The sequence below is a fragment of the Poecilia mexicana genome, unplaced genomic scaffold (assembly GCF_051168715.1).
Source record: "Poecilia mexicana isolate PSO_F unplaced genomic scaffold, ASM5116871v1 scaffold_9, whole genome shotgun sequence".
In the NCBI taxonomy this organism is placed as follows: domain Eukaryota; kingdom Metazoa; phylum Chordata; class Actinopteri; order Cyprinodontiformes; family Poeciliidae; genus Poecilia; species Poecilia mexicana.
The window spans coordinates 10,773,653-10,789,471 of NW_028263378.1; the positions used below are offsets into that span (position 1 = coordinate 10,773,653).

Below are 15,819 nucleotides of genomic sequence, written 5' to 3' on the forward strand. Positions count from 1 at the left end.
TAAGTGCCAGGAAATTATCAGCAGGTAATGAGAGAACGCTTGAATTGAACCCACATCATGATTCTTCTACCACCATATTTTACTTTAGTGATGTGCAATGCCAATTTTCTGAGGCACACTGAATTTGTTAAATAGGTCAGAAAGTTAAATTAAGTTGTATCCAACTGAGAACACAATTTCTGTGTCATCTATGTGGCTTGTGGCAAACTGTAGTATTTCTAGTTGCGTTCTTCCAACACTGGCTTTTATTATTGCAATTTCACAAGGAGCAGATTTGTGGAGTATATGACTTGTGTATGTGCTGTTGAAAAAGGTTCACCATCACAGAATATGGGGAAAAAACATGAAAATGTCTGCAAGGCTCTATATGTTAGACCTTTGATGCTGCCGTTTTTGACACTTTGAAGCCTATAAGGAAGATGGGCAATTGCGAGAGAAAAATTTCACTACCTAAATAAATTAAGAGTTTATCAACATTAGGGTTATTTATCCAGAAATTAAAATGAGTTGGCTTTTCTATTAATGCTACTGATATCAACATAAATGAAGAAAATAAAAGGAAGCAAAAGAAGCAGCCAGTGTCCCTTGTGTCTTCATTATTACGAGAGTGGCTTTTTCTTTCATTTTGCCACTTTTTGCTGGAGAGAAGAATTTTTGCCTTTTCATTTTGTTTTAAGATAAAAGTTAATGATCCCATGTGTTATCTGTGAGCTCCCAGTGTCCCTAAAACAGTTTCAGCTCTGGAGGAACTTTTTCCTCTTGTTGAAACATATTTTCTTGCCTTATGATTCAAATTGAGCTTCAAGTTTTCCTCATTCCAGACTGCAATTCTTCTGTTTCTCTCCCAGGTGTCGTTTGTGTCCCGCATCCCAGTAGCGTTCCCTACAGGCGATGCAATCTCCCTGAGCCACAGTGTGGTCATGTATGCCTGCAACAAGAATGTGGATCTGGCAATTCAACATGGCAGACAGCGGCCGCCCGGGAGCTCCTTGTCTCAAACCAAATCTGCTCTGATAAGCTACGGGAGTCTTGGGAAAGCTGCCCCCAGCAGCAGCCTCAGACTGAGCATTTTCACCCCTAACGTCCTCATGATCTCCAAGCACGACGACGGCTCGCTGAATCAGTGGGCGGTCAGTTTTGCGGAGGACTCTGCTTTCTCCACTGTGCTCAGCATCTCTCACAAATCACGCTACTGTGGTCACCGTTTCCACCTCAATGACTTGGCCTGTCACTCGCTGCTCCCTCTCCTCCTCACCACCTCGCACCACAACGCCTTGAGGACGCCAGAGGCAGACAGCATCCTGGCTCCTGCGGAGGCCTACTCCACCAGTGTCCCGTCTTTCTCTCATGGGTCACGACCCTCCCGTGTGTCCCTCGGAGGGGTTTCCCAAGATCCCAATGCCATCTACAGCGAGCTGATTCTGTGGAGGGTGGACCCGGTTGGGCCGCTGTCTCTATCAGGCGGGGTCTCAGAGCTGGCCAGGATCAATTCCCTCCATGCGTCAGCGTTTGCTAATGTAGCCTGGCTTCCCACACTCATTCCCAGCAGCTGCTTAGGTGAGATCTGATTCTCACCTCTCTTACAGATCACATTTATAGTAAACGCAGCCTTGTTTTGGTTTATGTTCAGTTCATTAATGAAAATTTTGAGTATCCATCTGGATTATAAGAGATCGATCTTTAAACGTTAGAGTCAAGTTGGTAACTTTTCAAAATTTTTGTGTCCATTTTACCCTCATTTGTATAAATATTTTTGTAAAAGCAACAATTTTCATAAATGGAATCAAATTGAAACTTTTTTGTTCACTACTGTTCAAATGTGAAATGTCTTTAATATTTAAGTGTTAAGTTGATATTAATGTACTTTCTTTCCATCATCAGGTGTGTACTGTAACTCCCCCAGTGCTTGCTTTGTGGCGAGTGATGGACAGTCACTCAGGCTCTATCAGGCTGTTATTGAGGCGAAGAAACTCCTGAGTGAACTCTCCAACCCTGAGATTTCTGTGAGTGATCCAAACTGTCACCTGTCTGGTTGCGTAGATTAGGAATATCAAAACGACTCCAAAGTGATTCAAACCTGCATTTTTTTCCCCCAAATATGGACACATTCTTATTTATATACATGTATTTCAAAATCAATATTGACCGTTTTCAAGTGGTTATATCATATAATGGCATAGCCAGCCACACGAGGCTGGCTATGCCTGCTTAAGCTATATTTATCCATTCAAAAATAAATCCAACCACATCTTTAATCAGTTCTGTACTTTTGATGTGTTTTTGTTTTAAAACATGATACAAATCAAATTTTCTACAGAAAATGAAAAAAGATTGTTTACTGCAAACCGAAGAAGAAGAAAAAAAAAACTAATTTATTTTTCTCAATTGAAACGAAATGTACAAAGTACAGTGATGTTTGTCTACTGATCCATCCATAATTAGCACTGAAATAGGTCATTACTATAGTATTAATGTGTTTTGTTTAAATATGACAACTGCTGATTACAGATAAAAAGAATAATAATAATTCAGTCCTAATGTTACATTATATATTCAGGTTTCCTACACAATCTGGAGAAGTTGAAAACATTGATTTTCGTATTTACAGTTCTAGGGAAAAAAAAGTGCGTGTGCATTCAACAGATCTCTTGTTTTCCCCATGATTTATGTGTGTCAAGGTAGTTATTTCTATTCATTAATTTATTATTTCATTTCAGAAATATGTTGGGGAGGTGTTTAACATCATCAGCCATCAGTCCACAGCAAAACCAGGCTGCATCATTGAGTTGGATGCCATCACAGACTTTGTAAGTATACATGAGATCTTGTAAAACATTTAATTCTTCTCACCACTGCTTTTTGTCTTTTATATTCTCATTGAATTGCAAAGTCTTATTGTTAAAGTCTTACACATCTACATAAAAGTAGAATGATTATGTGTTTGTCTTGGCTGTAGATGCTTCAGAGCCGCAGCGTTCTGAAGTAGACAGGAGTCTGTCTTTAGAAACACAAGGATGTAGAGAAAATCTTTCCTTATTCCCAAAGGCAGTTTGTTTGAGCGATTACACACACATGCAGTCTTTTCTGTGTGTGTCTGCATAAAGGTGTAGGAAAATATCAGATTTATTTTTGATAACACCTGCTGCTGTTTCTCAACAGCAGGGGAAGGAGACCCAGCTCCTGCACGTCTTTGAGGAGGATCTGATCCTTGGCAGTATGAAAACAGAAGACACACAAGATACTCCTCAGTCTCCTCCTACTGGCATGACATTTTAATTTGTTTTAAAGATCGGTCTTTTGTTAAAGTGGAACAACATCTTATCTGTTATCGGTGCCCATTTCCCAGCAGGCTGCAGTAAGCCAGCCTTCTCAGGACGTTTTTTTCTGGTGGTGGTGGAACTGACTCCTACTGGTCGCTCCTTGCTCCACATGTGGCATCTGCATCTGGCAGCTTGTCCTGTCACAATAGGTGGGTACTTTGAGAAAATAAACCTTTTTAACTGCTTTGTAAGGTTGTGAGGATGTAGATTAAGTTTTGTATTATTGCACTAAATCTAAAATTAGAGACATTTGTGGCCTCAAAAGACTTAGTAATCTGTTGCTCTAAAGATTTAGATGGCAGTACTTGTTGTTTGGTACTAAAATTTGTTGTTTTCCCAATCTTTGGTAAACGTTTTAGCACCCTCTTCCTTTTTTATTAACTTTATTTCTTTAACAAGCTTAGTGAGTCTCCTGACTCAGCTTTCAGTTTAGATATATGAAGGTCTTCATTCAGGTCATTTTTAACTAGCTGTCCAGAAATGGTCTAAGGACTGGATGCCTCAGTTGGAAGTAATTACAGATCCGCAGAGTATCAAATCTACCATTTTAGATGAAAGTCATTACAAATAAAACATGTTTATTATTTAAAACGACTTCTTTGAGTTCTAGTCGGGATTTTGGCCACAACAAATCATGGAGTCTGTATTCATAAAGGTTTAAATGACTGGAAAAGTGAGTGGTCACAAATTGTAACAAAGACCACATGTGGGTTTTCTCAAGGCTCCATTTTTATTAGATTCATTATTTAGGAGCTCCTCCTCCCATAGATTAAGTACTGCAATGTGTGCTGCGATATTTATGTTGATGACGTACAACTTTTCTGTCACAGCAAAACAACATCTAGTCTTAATAATATGAACAAGTTGAGGAGTTATAGAGAAAGCTGCCGTAAACTGTAAAGGTCAAGGATTAATTTCAGTTCAGTTTAACATCTTCAAGTCTAATTTTGATGTTCTTTTGTGTGATACTTATATTTTATGAATGGAGCTACACTAATGAATTTGCCTCGACTTAAAATCAATTATAATTCTTTGTGCATTGTAAATAAACCCAAGAGACCATTATTGAGATCTTAATCTTATTACCTTTTGTGTTTCCTTCCCCTTTTAGAGGAAGCTACAATTCAAAAAGAAATCAATGCAGCTTCTCCTATAACTGGCTCTCAGTTCGTCTTCAACGTCCCCAGCTCTCCGGTACAGAAGAGTAAACCCTGCACTTCCAATTTACAGAGCGCCTGTCGTCTCAGCCTGACGACGCACATGCTGTGCAGCCAAGAAATGGCTCTACCGCAAGGGGTGGAAGTCATTAGCGTTACTCCTTCAGCAGGTGAGAAATAATGAGGACACACTATCATGTATGAGAGAAGAGATTTGGAAACACTAAAACTTAAATTTTAACAAGACATAAAAGAGTTTCTTAAATTAACACTTGTTTAAAGACAGAAGAAAATGATGTTTTTTTTTGGAATTATAAAGATTTTTCTCATGTCTACCAAAGTCTTATTTGATAAACAAAGCAATTACAGTAAATGAAGCATATCCTGCTCTTTCATTAACAACATCTCTTTTCTTCATGTTTTAGTTTATTGATGTGGTTCTGTGAAAGAGGCTTTTATCAGTCTGGATTTTATTGGACTGATGGTAACAAGCAGAGCTGTTGTCAGACATGGGGGAAAAAACCAAGTTACATCAATTATTTTTCACTGCTTCCACTGGCACTATTTTAGCTGTGATTCATAGGATCTTTGCCTAATAAAGTTCAGAAATAACAGGAAAAGGGAATTATCCAGAATTTAAAAATATATATATAACAGAGTTCTGGGTTGTGTAGTGAGCTTTAAAGGTACCTCTAGGAACTTAATAAGCTTGTATAGATTTAACTTGATGAACCTCAAATTGGTTCTTATTCCATATCTATATGGTTATGAGGAAATAAAACACTTTAATTTTGATTTCTGTTGTGTTAAGAGTAAGATGTCAATTAAATAAGGTTTGGCTTTAAGTGAAAATGTATGCCTAGAAAATGCCATGTTTGGCAGATGTGGAGAAGATTTAAGCTTGTCTAACATGATTCAATTTTAGGGAAACAAGATTTTTCAAACTATTTGACTAATTCAGCTAATGCTGTGTTATCTCTTCAGGTCATCTGAGTGCATCATGTTCTCTGCCGTCGGGCCGTGTGCCTTATCTCCTTGCTACTTCCTGTTCTGATGGAAAGGTACGCTTCTGGAGGTGTACTGCTTTGAAAATGGACCCATCCAGTGTACACAGCTTGATGTATCAGTGGGAAGAGTGGCCCCTGCTGGTGGAGGAGACTCATCCGAGCAGCAGCGCCGTGAGCGTGCCTGGTCGGCCCATCAAGGTCAGCTGCTGTCACTCTGGACGGATTGCTGTCGCCTACAGGCAGACGACGAACCCACCACTGAACTCAGCACCTCATCTGACCACTCACAGACTATTGCAGTCCCCTCCTGCCCTGGCATCCTCCCCCTACTGCAGCAACACTCACATTACCCCAATGCTTACTCTACAGCCTTGTCAGAGTCTCGCGTTAAGCCCCAACTCAGCCAACACGAAGGAACCATCAGTCCATATCAGCACCTTTCAGTGCGAGTCCACTGGTGGTTCAGAGTGGATACTGGAGCAAACTATAGTCCTGGAAAGCACAGATCCCACAACTTTTTCTTCCACCAGCAACGGACATGCCAATATTCCAAATAGCACAGACTTCTCTACACTTAACGGAAACTGTCCTGGTTCTGCTAATAGGAGCCAGGTTCACTTGGACTGGGTTTCCCAAGAGGATGGGTCACACATACTGACTGTTGGCATTGGGACAAAGATTTATATGTATGGCCGTCTCTCTGGGAAGCCTCCAGACTTAGGCCTGTCTTCTGAAACAAATAGAGACCAAAGTCTGTCTCGTCTGGTTCTCCTTCGATCCGTTAATCTGGTTTCCTCTGTTGAAGGCTCGTTACCTATCCCAGTCTCACTGTCCTGGGTTCGAGATGGGATCTTGGTAGTGGGCATGGACTGTGAAATGCATGTTTACTCCCAGTGGCAACCACCGGTTCCCCCCAAACCCAGCGTTGCGGCCGTCCAAGACACAGATGTCAGCAGCAGCATCTCCTCTATAGTCTCAGCTGTCAGACAGTGCCAAGAGGACGTTTTCACCACTGGTGCTCCCACAGCTTCTTTGACCCTTCCCAAACGATCCCTAACAAGATCAATGATGAGCCTGGCGCAGAAACTTAGTGGGAAGAAAACTGTTTATGACCTTCCTGTAGAGATGGAAGACTCCGGACTCTTTGAAGCGGCTCACCAACTCTCTCCTACTCTGCCTCAATACCATCCTGTTCAGTTACTGGAGCTTTTGGACCTGGGGAAGGTAAAAAAAAATCCTCTGATTCTGTTTTTAGTTGATTCCTTTTTTTGGAGCAATAATTTCAAGGTAATGTTCTGTTACTACAGTGTTCATTCATCTGAAACTGTGCATTACAAGCAAACACTATTAATTTTCTTAAATTGTCTACACGTTTGTGAAAACATCATTGGTCCATATACTGTCCAAAATGATAAATTTAGATTACGAAGCATTTTTGTTGAACCAAGAAGATGGCTGACAGATGAGATGGGCAATTGTCAAACAAAATAAAGCTGGAAAGAAATGTAAAGAGGATCAGCTATGAAAAAAAATATATATCATTTACATTTTAATAAAAAACTGCCTGTTGGAAAGTATTTAGACCCTTTTCATTAAACATTAGATGAATAATTTTGTGACCTTTTTAGCAATAAAACCTTCATTTTAATTGCAGCACAGCAAAGTTTTCATTGTTATTTTGCTGATGAGCTTCTGATAGTTGAGTTTGTAAGCTCCACAGATCCTCCAATCAACTTCAGATCAGGAACCCGACGGGGCCGTGCCAAAAGCATTATCACTTTCAGTCAGAAGAAACGTATTGGTAAAATTAAAACTTTAAACCCAAACACACACAATGGTTATCAAGAATTTTTAGTGCATCTGCAAAACTTTAGATTAATCTGACAGGAGTTTTAAGCTAATTTCTCTTTAATCACCATAAATGACAACAAAATACTAAAACCCAAAAGTTGAGCTGTCCCAATAAAATATTTAGAGAAAAATCCAACACAGTGATTTCTCAAAGTCAACACGAAACTTAGAGCTCCTTCCTTCTGCATTATTCTGAATACATAGTCAAATCCCCATGCTTATATAACAGTTATGTATTAAAAAAAAACTGTATTGCAGCAAAGTTAGTTGTTTACAGAACAGATTACAGCTCACTAACTCTATATTTGCACAGCTCATAATGTATTATGCCCATCATCACATGATGACCTAATTTTCCTGCACTACAAGTTCCTTTTAAAATGAATGACTGTATCCAGCTTCATGTTTAGTTGAAAAGAAGAAAGCAATAATTTTCTGTTATGTTTTAACATCATCTACAAAAGATCGTCAACATTTTCTCCTCCAGCATGATCTGCGGCAGACAAGATTCAACTCTTCAGAAGGCTAAAACAGAACAGCTTTGCTGTAAAGTTCCCTGCTAACCTTTTGTGGCTCAGCTGAAGTTTATTTTTAAACATCCGACTCACACTGAAAACTGCCGAGTCCTCTTTACCCAGAAACACCTGCAGATTAAACCAACACATCGTCTGAGAGCTTAGCAATTAAACAAAAGCATGCAAGATTTTCTGAGAGAAGTAGTAGTTCAATTCAATGTGCTTAGAAAGTGCAGCCAAGAAAGTAACCCAGCTTAACCCCTGTTAAACTGTTTTTCTGCTGATTGTCTGGCCTGTGGTCGCTGTGAAATTAGTTTGAGGTGCAAAATTTGCTCCTGGAGCTCAAGTGGTTCCTGCAGAGGACAGCCAGCTGCACAGCCTTATAATTTTTGGCCTCTTTTTTTATTCCCACTCTGTAGAGTTCATGTTTATGCTTACAGTGGTTGTTGTTGGCTATTTAGCAAAATAACTAAAACGAGTACCTTAATTTAAGCTGTATGTTTGTAACATGATTTCTCTGTCTTCAGGTTCACCGTGCCAAAGCAATCCTCTCTCACTTGGTAAAATGCATTGCTGGGGAGATAGTGATACTCAAGGACAATGCCACCCATCCAGAGAAACGCGTGCGCTCTCGGACTATCAGTGTGGGAGGCAGCACAGCCAGGGACCAAAAGATATTCAACAAGTCAGAAAGCTCCAGCCCTGACTACACCGAGATAAGCTCCGTCCCTCCCCTGCCTCTTTACGCTCTGCTGGCAGCTGATGAGGATGCACCACATCTTGGTGAGTTTGAAGCATGGAGGTTATTGGAAATGTGCCAAGTTGAAAATAAAGCAGTATTTAGTTTGGAAGATCTCCTCGAATGCAAACAAGTGAAAATATGACAGGAATTAATTTTTTCAGCATCAACCCAACATTTTTGTTGAATTCTGACCTGCTGATTTGATACTATGTTCATATATAGATGTAAACATTTCATCTTCAGTTGACGACATATTGAACTAACAATTTCTAATTAAGCAAACTTTGTGAGATGGATTAAATTTTTTTTAATGATTTGCTATTTTTTTCTAACTAAAACACTTTGTAAATCCATCTGGATTCATGTCTAAAGTGATGATATTTATATCACTGTTTGGAGCCAGACATCTATCGCTAGGCTAAAAATGGGTATCATTGTTGGCTAAACTTCCTTACTGTGTGAGATGCAAAGAAAGGCACTCTCTTCTTATTAAGCAGCATTCTGTTATGTCCTTTTTCATGTTTAAAACAAAAAGAATACAAGCTGTCTCCTTTTTCAGCAGTATTACAGAATATTGTTTCAGGCTTTCTGTGCTCTGCTTGTCTTGTCTGTTTCAGCTCAGTTAATGTGTTGCTTTTGCAGAGAAAGGAGGCAGTATGAGCGGTGACAGCGGACATGGCTCCAGTCAGACTGATGCCTATGATGAGCTCTTTCATACACACAACACTCTGGATCTGGATCCTCTGGACAACGAACAGGAAGAACCTGGGAATAAGGTTAACGGCTTCTTTGAACTTGCTCTGTGGACAAAGCAACCGTTTGGGCTTTTTTGGTTTTCAAATTCATTGTTGAGATCAGCAAATGTTCTGCAAAAACTCTGTACCTGGCTAAAAAAAAGTTTATTAAATATATTCTTGTCTGCTCTGTCTGGGCATATTTTCCAAATTCTGTCAAGTTGATCTAAATGCATCTTAAAACTTTAGATGGTACCCATCGTCTGTTTTGCTCCATATTTGTAGGTTATTGACCTTTCCCAGTACAGTCCGACATACTTTGGGCCAGAGCATGCTCAGGTTCTATCCAGCCACCTCCTCCACTCCAGTTTGCCTGGATTAACCCGAATGGAGCAGATGTCCCTCATGGCGCTGGCCGACACAATCGCCACGACAAGCACAGACCTCAAGGATAACCAGGATAAGAGCAAAGGTAAACCAGACATGTAACATTCAAATGACTTGGGTAAATATGTTTACGACTCACAGCAGAATGTGGTCATATTTGGAGGCAGAACAGTTTTTAATAAATATTGCAGGTGGAGAAACACTGGATGAGTGTGGGTTGAAGTTCTTGCTGGCTGTCAGACTCCATACCTTCCTTCTAACATCGCTGCCTCCTGTCCATCGAGCCCAGCTGCTGCGGCAAGGTACAGTGGTGTTGTATGTACAACTGCTTAAAGATCCTCCATCCTGGGCTTTCTGGGATGGAGAAAGCCTGGGATTCCTGCACATTTGAAATTAAATATCTGCCACACTGGTCATTTTTGTTGAACATGGTTTCCTCATCATTTGGTGTTAAAATAGCGATTGGACATGACATACACCACTCTGAATGTTTCCACCACAGGAAACGCCCATCTTTCATTTTCTTATTACCACTAAAATATCTCAGACACTGCTGAACTGAATTGAAGTAGCAGTTCTAAGATGTATATATACATCTTTTGATAAGGCAGTTTATCTGAAAAATCTGTTCATGCACAACTTGAAGAGTAGAATTAGTTAAAATATGTAGCAGTGATGTTTTCAACAATATATCATATTTGGGGTTGTTGGCATGTTATTATTAACATTGTAAGTTTCTTACCTCGTTGTTTCTCTCCGCTTGTTTAATCTGGGCTTCGTTCAGAGCAGTAACTCCAAGAATCCCTAAAGCAAGAAAGAGAATGAAATGATTGTCTCAGTTGTGGTCACTTGACTGCAGTTCTCTTTAGGAGAAGTGAACAAGCTACGGTCTATTCATCACTCTAAACTACTGCAGTAATGTTTCCTTTGAGACATCTAAAATGCTTCCTTTAGGCTCTCCACATGTTATCCGTTAGAGGAAATCCTTGTCTCCTTTGCTGAAGCAGCCTCTAATCTTACAGTTTTGGTCTACGTTGTTGGAAGTTTAACTACAAAACTAGTTTTCTGGGTCGCTCTTTTCTATCTGTAGGCCTTTCAACGTGTCAGTATGCCTGGGCCTTCCACTCTGAAGCTGAGGAGGAGCTCCTGAACATGCTGCCTGCCCTGCAGAAGGGAGAGCCCACCTGGGCCGAGCTCCGAGCCATGGGTGTGGGCTGGTGGCTGCGCAGCACCAACAAGCTGCGCAGGTGTATAGAGAAGGTAAAACGGACCATCATGTAATTCAGTTATGATGAATAATAAATAGTCTACTAAAGGAAAAAAAATCTGAACTAATATAAGAAAACTACTCCAACATGCTGCCACCATCAGTGCAGGTCAAGAAAACTGTAATTGATAATTTTGCTTAAACCAATGTAGCTAAATTAATTACAAACTAATTAGAAGGTTTAGTTAAATAATAGTTTTCAACCTGTTAGAATAATTGTTGTTTTTATTCTTCAAATAAAGATTTGATTAAAGTTGTTAGATGATTTTAAGCCAAAACTGCTGCAAAACATTAAACAAATGTATCCGACATCCTCTCATAAAATAAAATTGACTGCTTTGTATATTCATACTTGTGCTGATTGAGTTGTCTACATGTTTTTGTTGGTTTTATAAAATCTTGCAATTTTGCTGCTGTAAATCTCCCGTTCCACCATAGCTCAAAAGTGATCAACTCGACTGAGACAGTGACTAATGAAGGCCAATTGAAAACGGTAAATTCAATTGGTCTTCAATTCAATTGAAGGCCAATTCAAAGAGGGTGCAAAGAAAATATCCCCCTTACCTCAACACCTCCAGCCAGAACAGTTGATGCATTGAGGAATTTGTTTTTGTTGCAGCTGAAATCCAGACTCTTCAGACCAGGCAGCCTTTTTCCAATCTGCTATTGTCCAATTTTGATGAGCCTGAGTTCCTCTTCAGTTTTCTGTTCTTAGCTTACAGTTTGATCTTTTGCTCTTTTATGCCGTTTTCTACAAGATTTGAAATGCTGTGCGTCCAAATACGGATGGATGTAACAAATGTGTTCTTGAGTTGTTGTTGCCCGTCGGTCATCTCAAACCAGTCTGTCAGGTTTCCTCTGATATTGATTAGATGTTTTTCATCCACACAGCTGTTACGCACTAAATATTTCCTCATTTTTGGGCCGTTCTGTGTTAAAAATCTCAGATCAGCAGTTTATGAAATACCCAGAACAGCTATTCTGGCATCAATAACAATGTCACATTTAATGTTAAGTCCCCCGTCCCGTTTGGTGCTCATTCTACCTTTAAGTCAGTCACCATGATCATATCTAGATGTGTAGAAGGATTATCTGCTTGACTATTTAAGTTAAACCTTTAAATAGTTGCACCTAAAAAAGTGGCCAGAGAGTGCATTTCTCCAAATCATACGCTCCTCCTTGTTTTTCCAGGTTGCCAAGGCTTCGTTTCAGAGAAACAATGATCCTCTGGATGCTGCTATATTTTACCTTGCAATGAAAAAGAAGGCAGTGGTTTGGGGACTGTACAGGTAGGGGCGTCTGATATGCTGTGGCACATTGTTCCTATACAAGCTTAGTTGTGTCAAGCTGCTAAGGATTGGTGACGTTGATGTTCTTTAAATGTTTTTCTCTCCAGGTCTCAGAAGAATACAAAAATGACAGAGTTTTTCCACAACAACTTCAGCGAGGACAGGTGGAGGAAAGCTGCATTGAAGAACGCCTTCTCTCTGTTGGGAAAGCAGCGGTTCCAGCATTCTGCTGCCTTCTTTCTGCTGGCTGGCTCCCTTAAGGATGCCGTGGAGGCAAGTGGAAAAAAAAAAAACATGACAATGTGTTTATCAGAAGGTTTTGTTGTTTCAGCTACACTGCCTGTTCACAACCCAATTAGATGGCTGGTTTTAATAAGTAAATGCTGAATCGGTTTTTTAGTATCATTATCCACCCATTCTTATGTTTCTGCATCAGTTATTCAGTGTTTCACATCCAGCCATCCCTATCCTTTTTGATTTTGTCCGTCTCAGTTTGTCTGACCGTCTGTCAGTTCATCAACACTCCCGCTCGCCTATCTGTCCATCAGTCTTTCAGTCCTCTATCTGTTTATCTGTTTGACCATCCATACATTTCTATTTTACACTCTCTGGTTTCTGCAGGCTCCACTTTAGAAGCATCAGTGGAAATATCTGCAGTCACTGCGTTAGAAAACCTTTTATTTATGCAAAAAAAAAAAAAAAAGAAAACAGAAAACGGATTGAGAACTCTGGAAACTGTAGTCTGGAAAAGTTGTTTAATATTGGCAGTTAATTGAGTGCTGCAGCCTTTCCTCCTGTGGTTGGGTCTGTAGTTTTAAAAGTTGTTAACCAGTCTGACTTCTTACTTTGAAAAGCAGTCAGAAGAGCTAGAGTAGCTAGATCAATATTCTGCATTCATGCACTGAATCCACCTTATCTTTTCCCAACTTTTTTTCCCCATATTTATGCTTGAAATGTCTTCATTTGAGAGGAGAGTGGATTGGAAGTCACATTTGTTGCATTCTAATTCTTAAAAGTTGACTGTTTTTCGTTGCTGTGCTTGCATGATGACTAAAACGGCTGCCGTCTGTCAGTCTGCAGCTATCACTATCAGGGAGTTGACACGGGCCATCATGATTATTTAGGCTTTTACTTATCAAGGTTATTCCTACTCAGATGGTCCCTTAAGCAATGAGTCACATTGTTACATCTGCATGAGTAACCACTACCTCTCTAAGCATTTTATGGTAATGAGCTTCACCCAGGCGAAGGGCTATCATTGACTTTGCTCATTTTCCCTGGCTGGGAGGTTGTCTCATTGAAATGCATCTCACCATAAATCAGTTCTGAGCAACCAAAATGTTTTCCTCCTAGGACATTTTACTTTTTTACATGAATATGAAACTAATAGTATATATAATAACTGATTTATTTGCTCCTTTTAGGTGTGTTTAGAGAAAATGCAGGACTTACAGTTGGCCCTGGTGATCTCTAGATTGTATGAATCTGAGTTTGAGATATCTTCTACTTATAAAAAGATCCTCCAGAGACATGTCTTGGGTCAAGACAAACAGGTAAGCAGTTTGTATAAGTCCATGTAAAAGACACACAAGTAGTATTATTATTATTTTCTTTAAACATGCAATATTTTATGATGCCACCCAGCTTGTTTTGATATGTGAACTTCTGTAGCCATAGTCATTTCCTGTGTCTTTCAGATTCCAGTCCATCCAGATCCGTTCCTGCGAAGCATAGCTTTCTGGGTCCTGGAAGATTACAGCAAGGCACTGGACACACTGATTGAGCAGCCTGCAAACTGCAAAAGCTCTGGACCCTCTCAGAACAAATGTGACAGTGGTATGTATAATGTCGCTCTGAGGTCGTCTTTTCTTTTTTTCTACCAAAAACATTTATTAATGATTACATTTGTTTATATTGAATTAACTTGATCACCCTTACGTTTACCTTTTATTCTGTAAAGGAAATACTTGGTTTCTTTCCACACAAATATTTATGTAGTTAGCTTTAAGGTAAGGTAAAAATGTCCACATCCAAACCCAAGTACTGGGTCTCAGTCGAGGCTTTATTCAATATAACGCCTGTTGTTGATCATGATGCCTGTGGTAAGTTTATTTTCTATAATTTTATGCAGGCTGCACTTGTAACAGTGCAATTTCATCACTATATTTTTACAGGTGGAGCTTGTTTTACATCTGTGGCTGTCTAAAACTGTATCACAGGCACAATATTTCACTGATCAAAATTGTTTTTGTGATTTTCACAGTGATGGAGAGACTGTATTGGCTATTGCAGCTACTGTTCTGTCAGCGTCACTTGACCTGTTTCTCTTTACACTTGTCCCCTGTAAAGACATAAAATTTATTTCTGCAGAATTAACTATCACATTTACGTTTACCTTTTACTCTATAGAGGGAATGCCTGGTGCTTTTCTCCATAAACTTACATATTGGTAGTGTTGAGGTAACGCTGACCATTTCCAAACCTCACCTATCCCCCCGTAAACCGAAACACAAATTCATCTCTTTGTTCAAAGTGAAGCGTTGAGTTTGGGGAGTTTTTTTCTGAAGGTTTTGTTCGCACATAATCAGCAGAAGCCAAACTTGGTCATAAAAATTTTAGCCTAACACTTTAGCCAACTGCTGTGGATGAAAATATTGTCCATAGGAGAAAAACACGAGTTAATTAAAGTTTGTACAAATCGAACACATTTTTATAAGCATTACCTTCCTCTAGATCTTCATGTTGAAACAGAGTCCCTGGTGAGTGAGTTGAATACTGTGCAATACTGATGCTGATGAAATGTTGTTTATTTCACACCACTTTAAAGCTACTGGGTTTTAATTAATTTTAATGAGGTATTGGGCTGGGACTTCTGCAGCTGAATATTCAAACCAATCCTGACTGGGACAGCCCTACATTCATTGCACCACACAAGAGTTGAAGATCCAGTCAGTTTTCTTTATTTTGTAATGTTTGGCTTTTAACATTTAAATGTTTTCTGAAATAAGCTAATTATGCTAGCGGTAATCCAGGAACTGTAAAATTATTTTTAGTCTGAGCATGCAGCAGGTATATGTCAGAATCTGCTAAATGAGCATGATTACGAAGACGAGCTCTGCCGTAAAAAATCTGAACTCTTCCTTTAACAATGGATGAAGACCTGAACTCAGTGTGAACCTTTTCTATTTGACTGAAAGCCAAACCAGTCCCAGATTAAACCTCCCTATGCTAACATGTCTTTTCCATAAATAATGTTCTCAAACCACAGCTGGTATGCTTACAGAAAACATAACGCTGGCTCCTGCAAATTTAAAAAATACTCTGGCTCTTTAAACTTAGATGCTCTCTATCTCTGAATTTTTCAATATTTATGTAGATAAGGAAATTTGATTCCTCACCTTCCTTCCCTTAAGGCATTTTTTTCCCTTCTAGCTCTTCTTTTTACATTTCAGTAACTGCAATGTATATCAGTGAGCAACTTCTGCTGCTGCTTCATATATTTTGAATCCCAATGGAGATGGTTGAGGTGGATGAGCTCTGATCTGGTTAC

At 39.5% G+C, this 15,819-nt stretch overlaps 1 protein-coding gene across 5 annotated transcripts in view; it reads left to right on the forward strand.

The window, feature by feature from the left end:
• Window positions 1–15,819, forward strand: part of dmxl1 (Dmx like 1) — a 62,224-nt gene that overhangs the window by 13,182 nt on the left and 33,223 nt on the right. For 4 of the 5 annotated variants that reach the window (XM_088008776.1, XM_088008780.1, XM_088008779.1 and 1 more), the window contains exons 13-28: window positions 849–1,557; window positions 1,882–2,003; window positions 2,718–2,807; window positions 3,160–3,262; window positions 3,347–3,469; window positions 4,432–4,647; window positions 5,462–6,708; window positions 8,378–8,633; window positions 9,235–9,368; window positions 9,612–9,798; window positions 9,905–10,015; window positions 10,804–10,973; window positions 12,172–12,269; window positions 12,377–12,542; window positions 13,694–13,822; window positions 13,967–14,105. In XM_088008776.1, the coding sequence (XP_087864902.1) occupies window positions 849–1,557; window positions 1,882–2,003; window positions 2,718–2,807; window positions 3,160–3,262; window positions 3,347–3,469; window positions 4,432–4,647; window positions 5,462–6,708; window positions 8,378–8,633; window positions 9,235–9,368; window positions 9,612–9,798; window positions 9,905–10,015; window positions 10,804–10,973; window positions 12,172–12,269; window positions 12,377–12,542; window positions 13,694–13,822; window positions 13,967–14,105 (4,000 nt within the window). The remainder of the gene's footprint in view (window positions 1–848; window positions 1,558–1,881; window positions 2,004–2,717; window positions 2,808–3,159; window positions 3,263–3,346; window positions 3,470–4,431; window positions 4,648–5,461; window positions 6,709–8,377; window positions 8,634–9,234; window positions 9,369–9,611; window positions 9,799–9,904; window positions 10,016–10,803; window positions 10,974–12,171; window positions 12,270–12,376; window positions 12,543–13,693; window positions 13,823–13,966; window positions 14,106–15,819) is intronic. The other variant, XM_088008778.1, reaches the window with a different exon arrangement.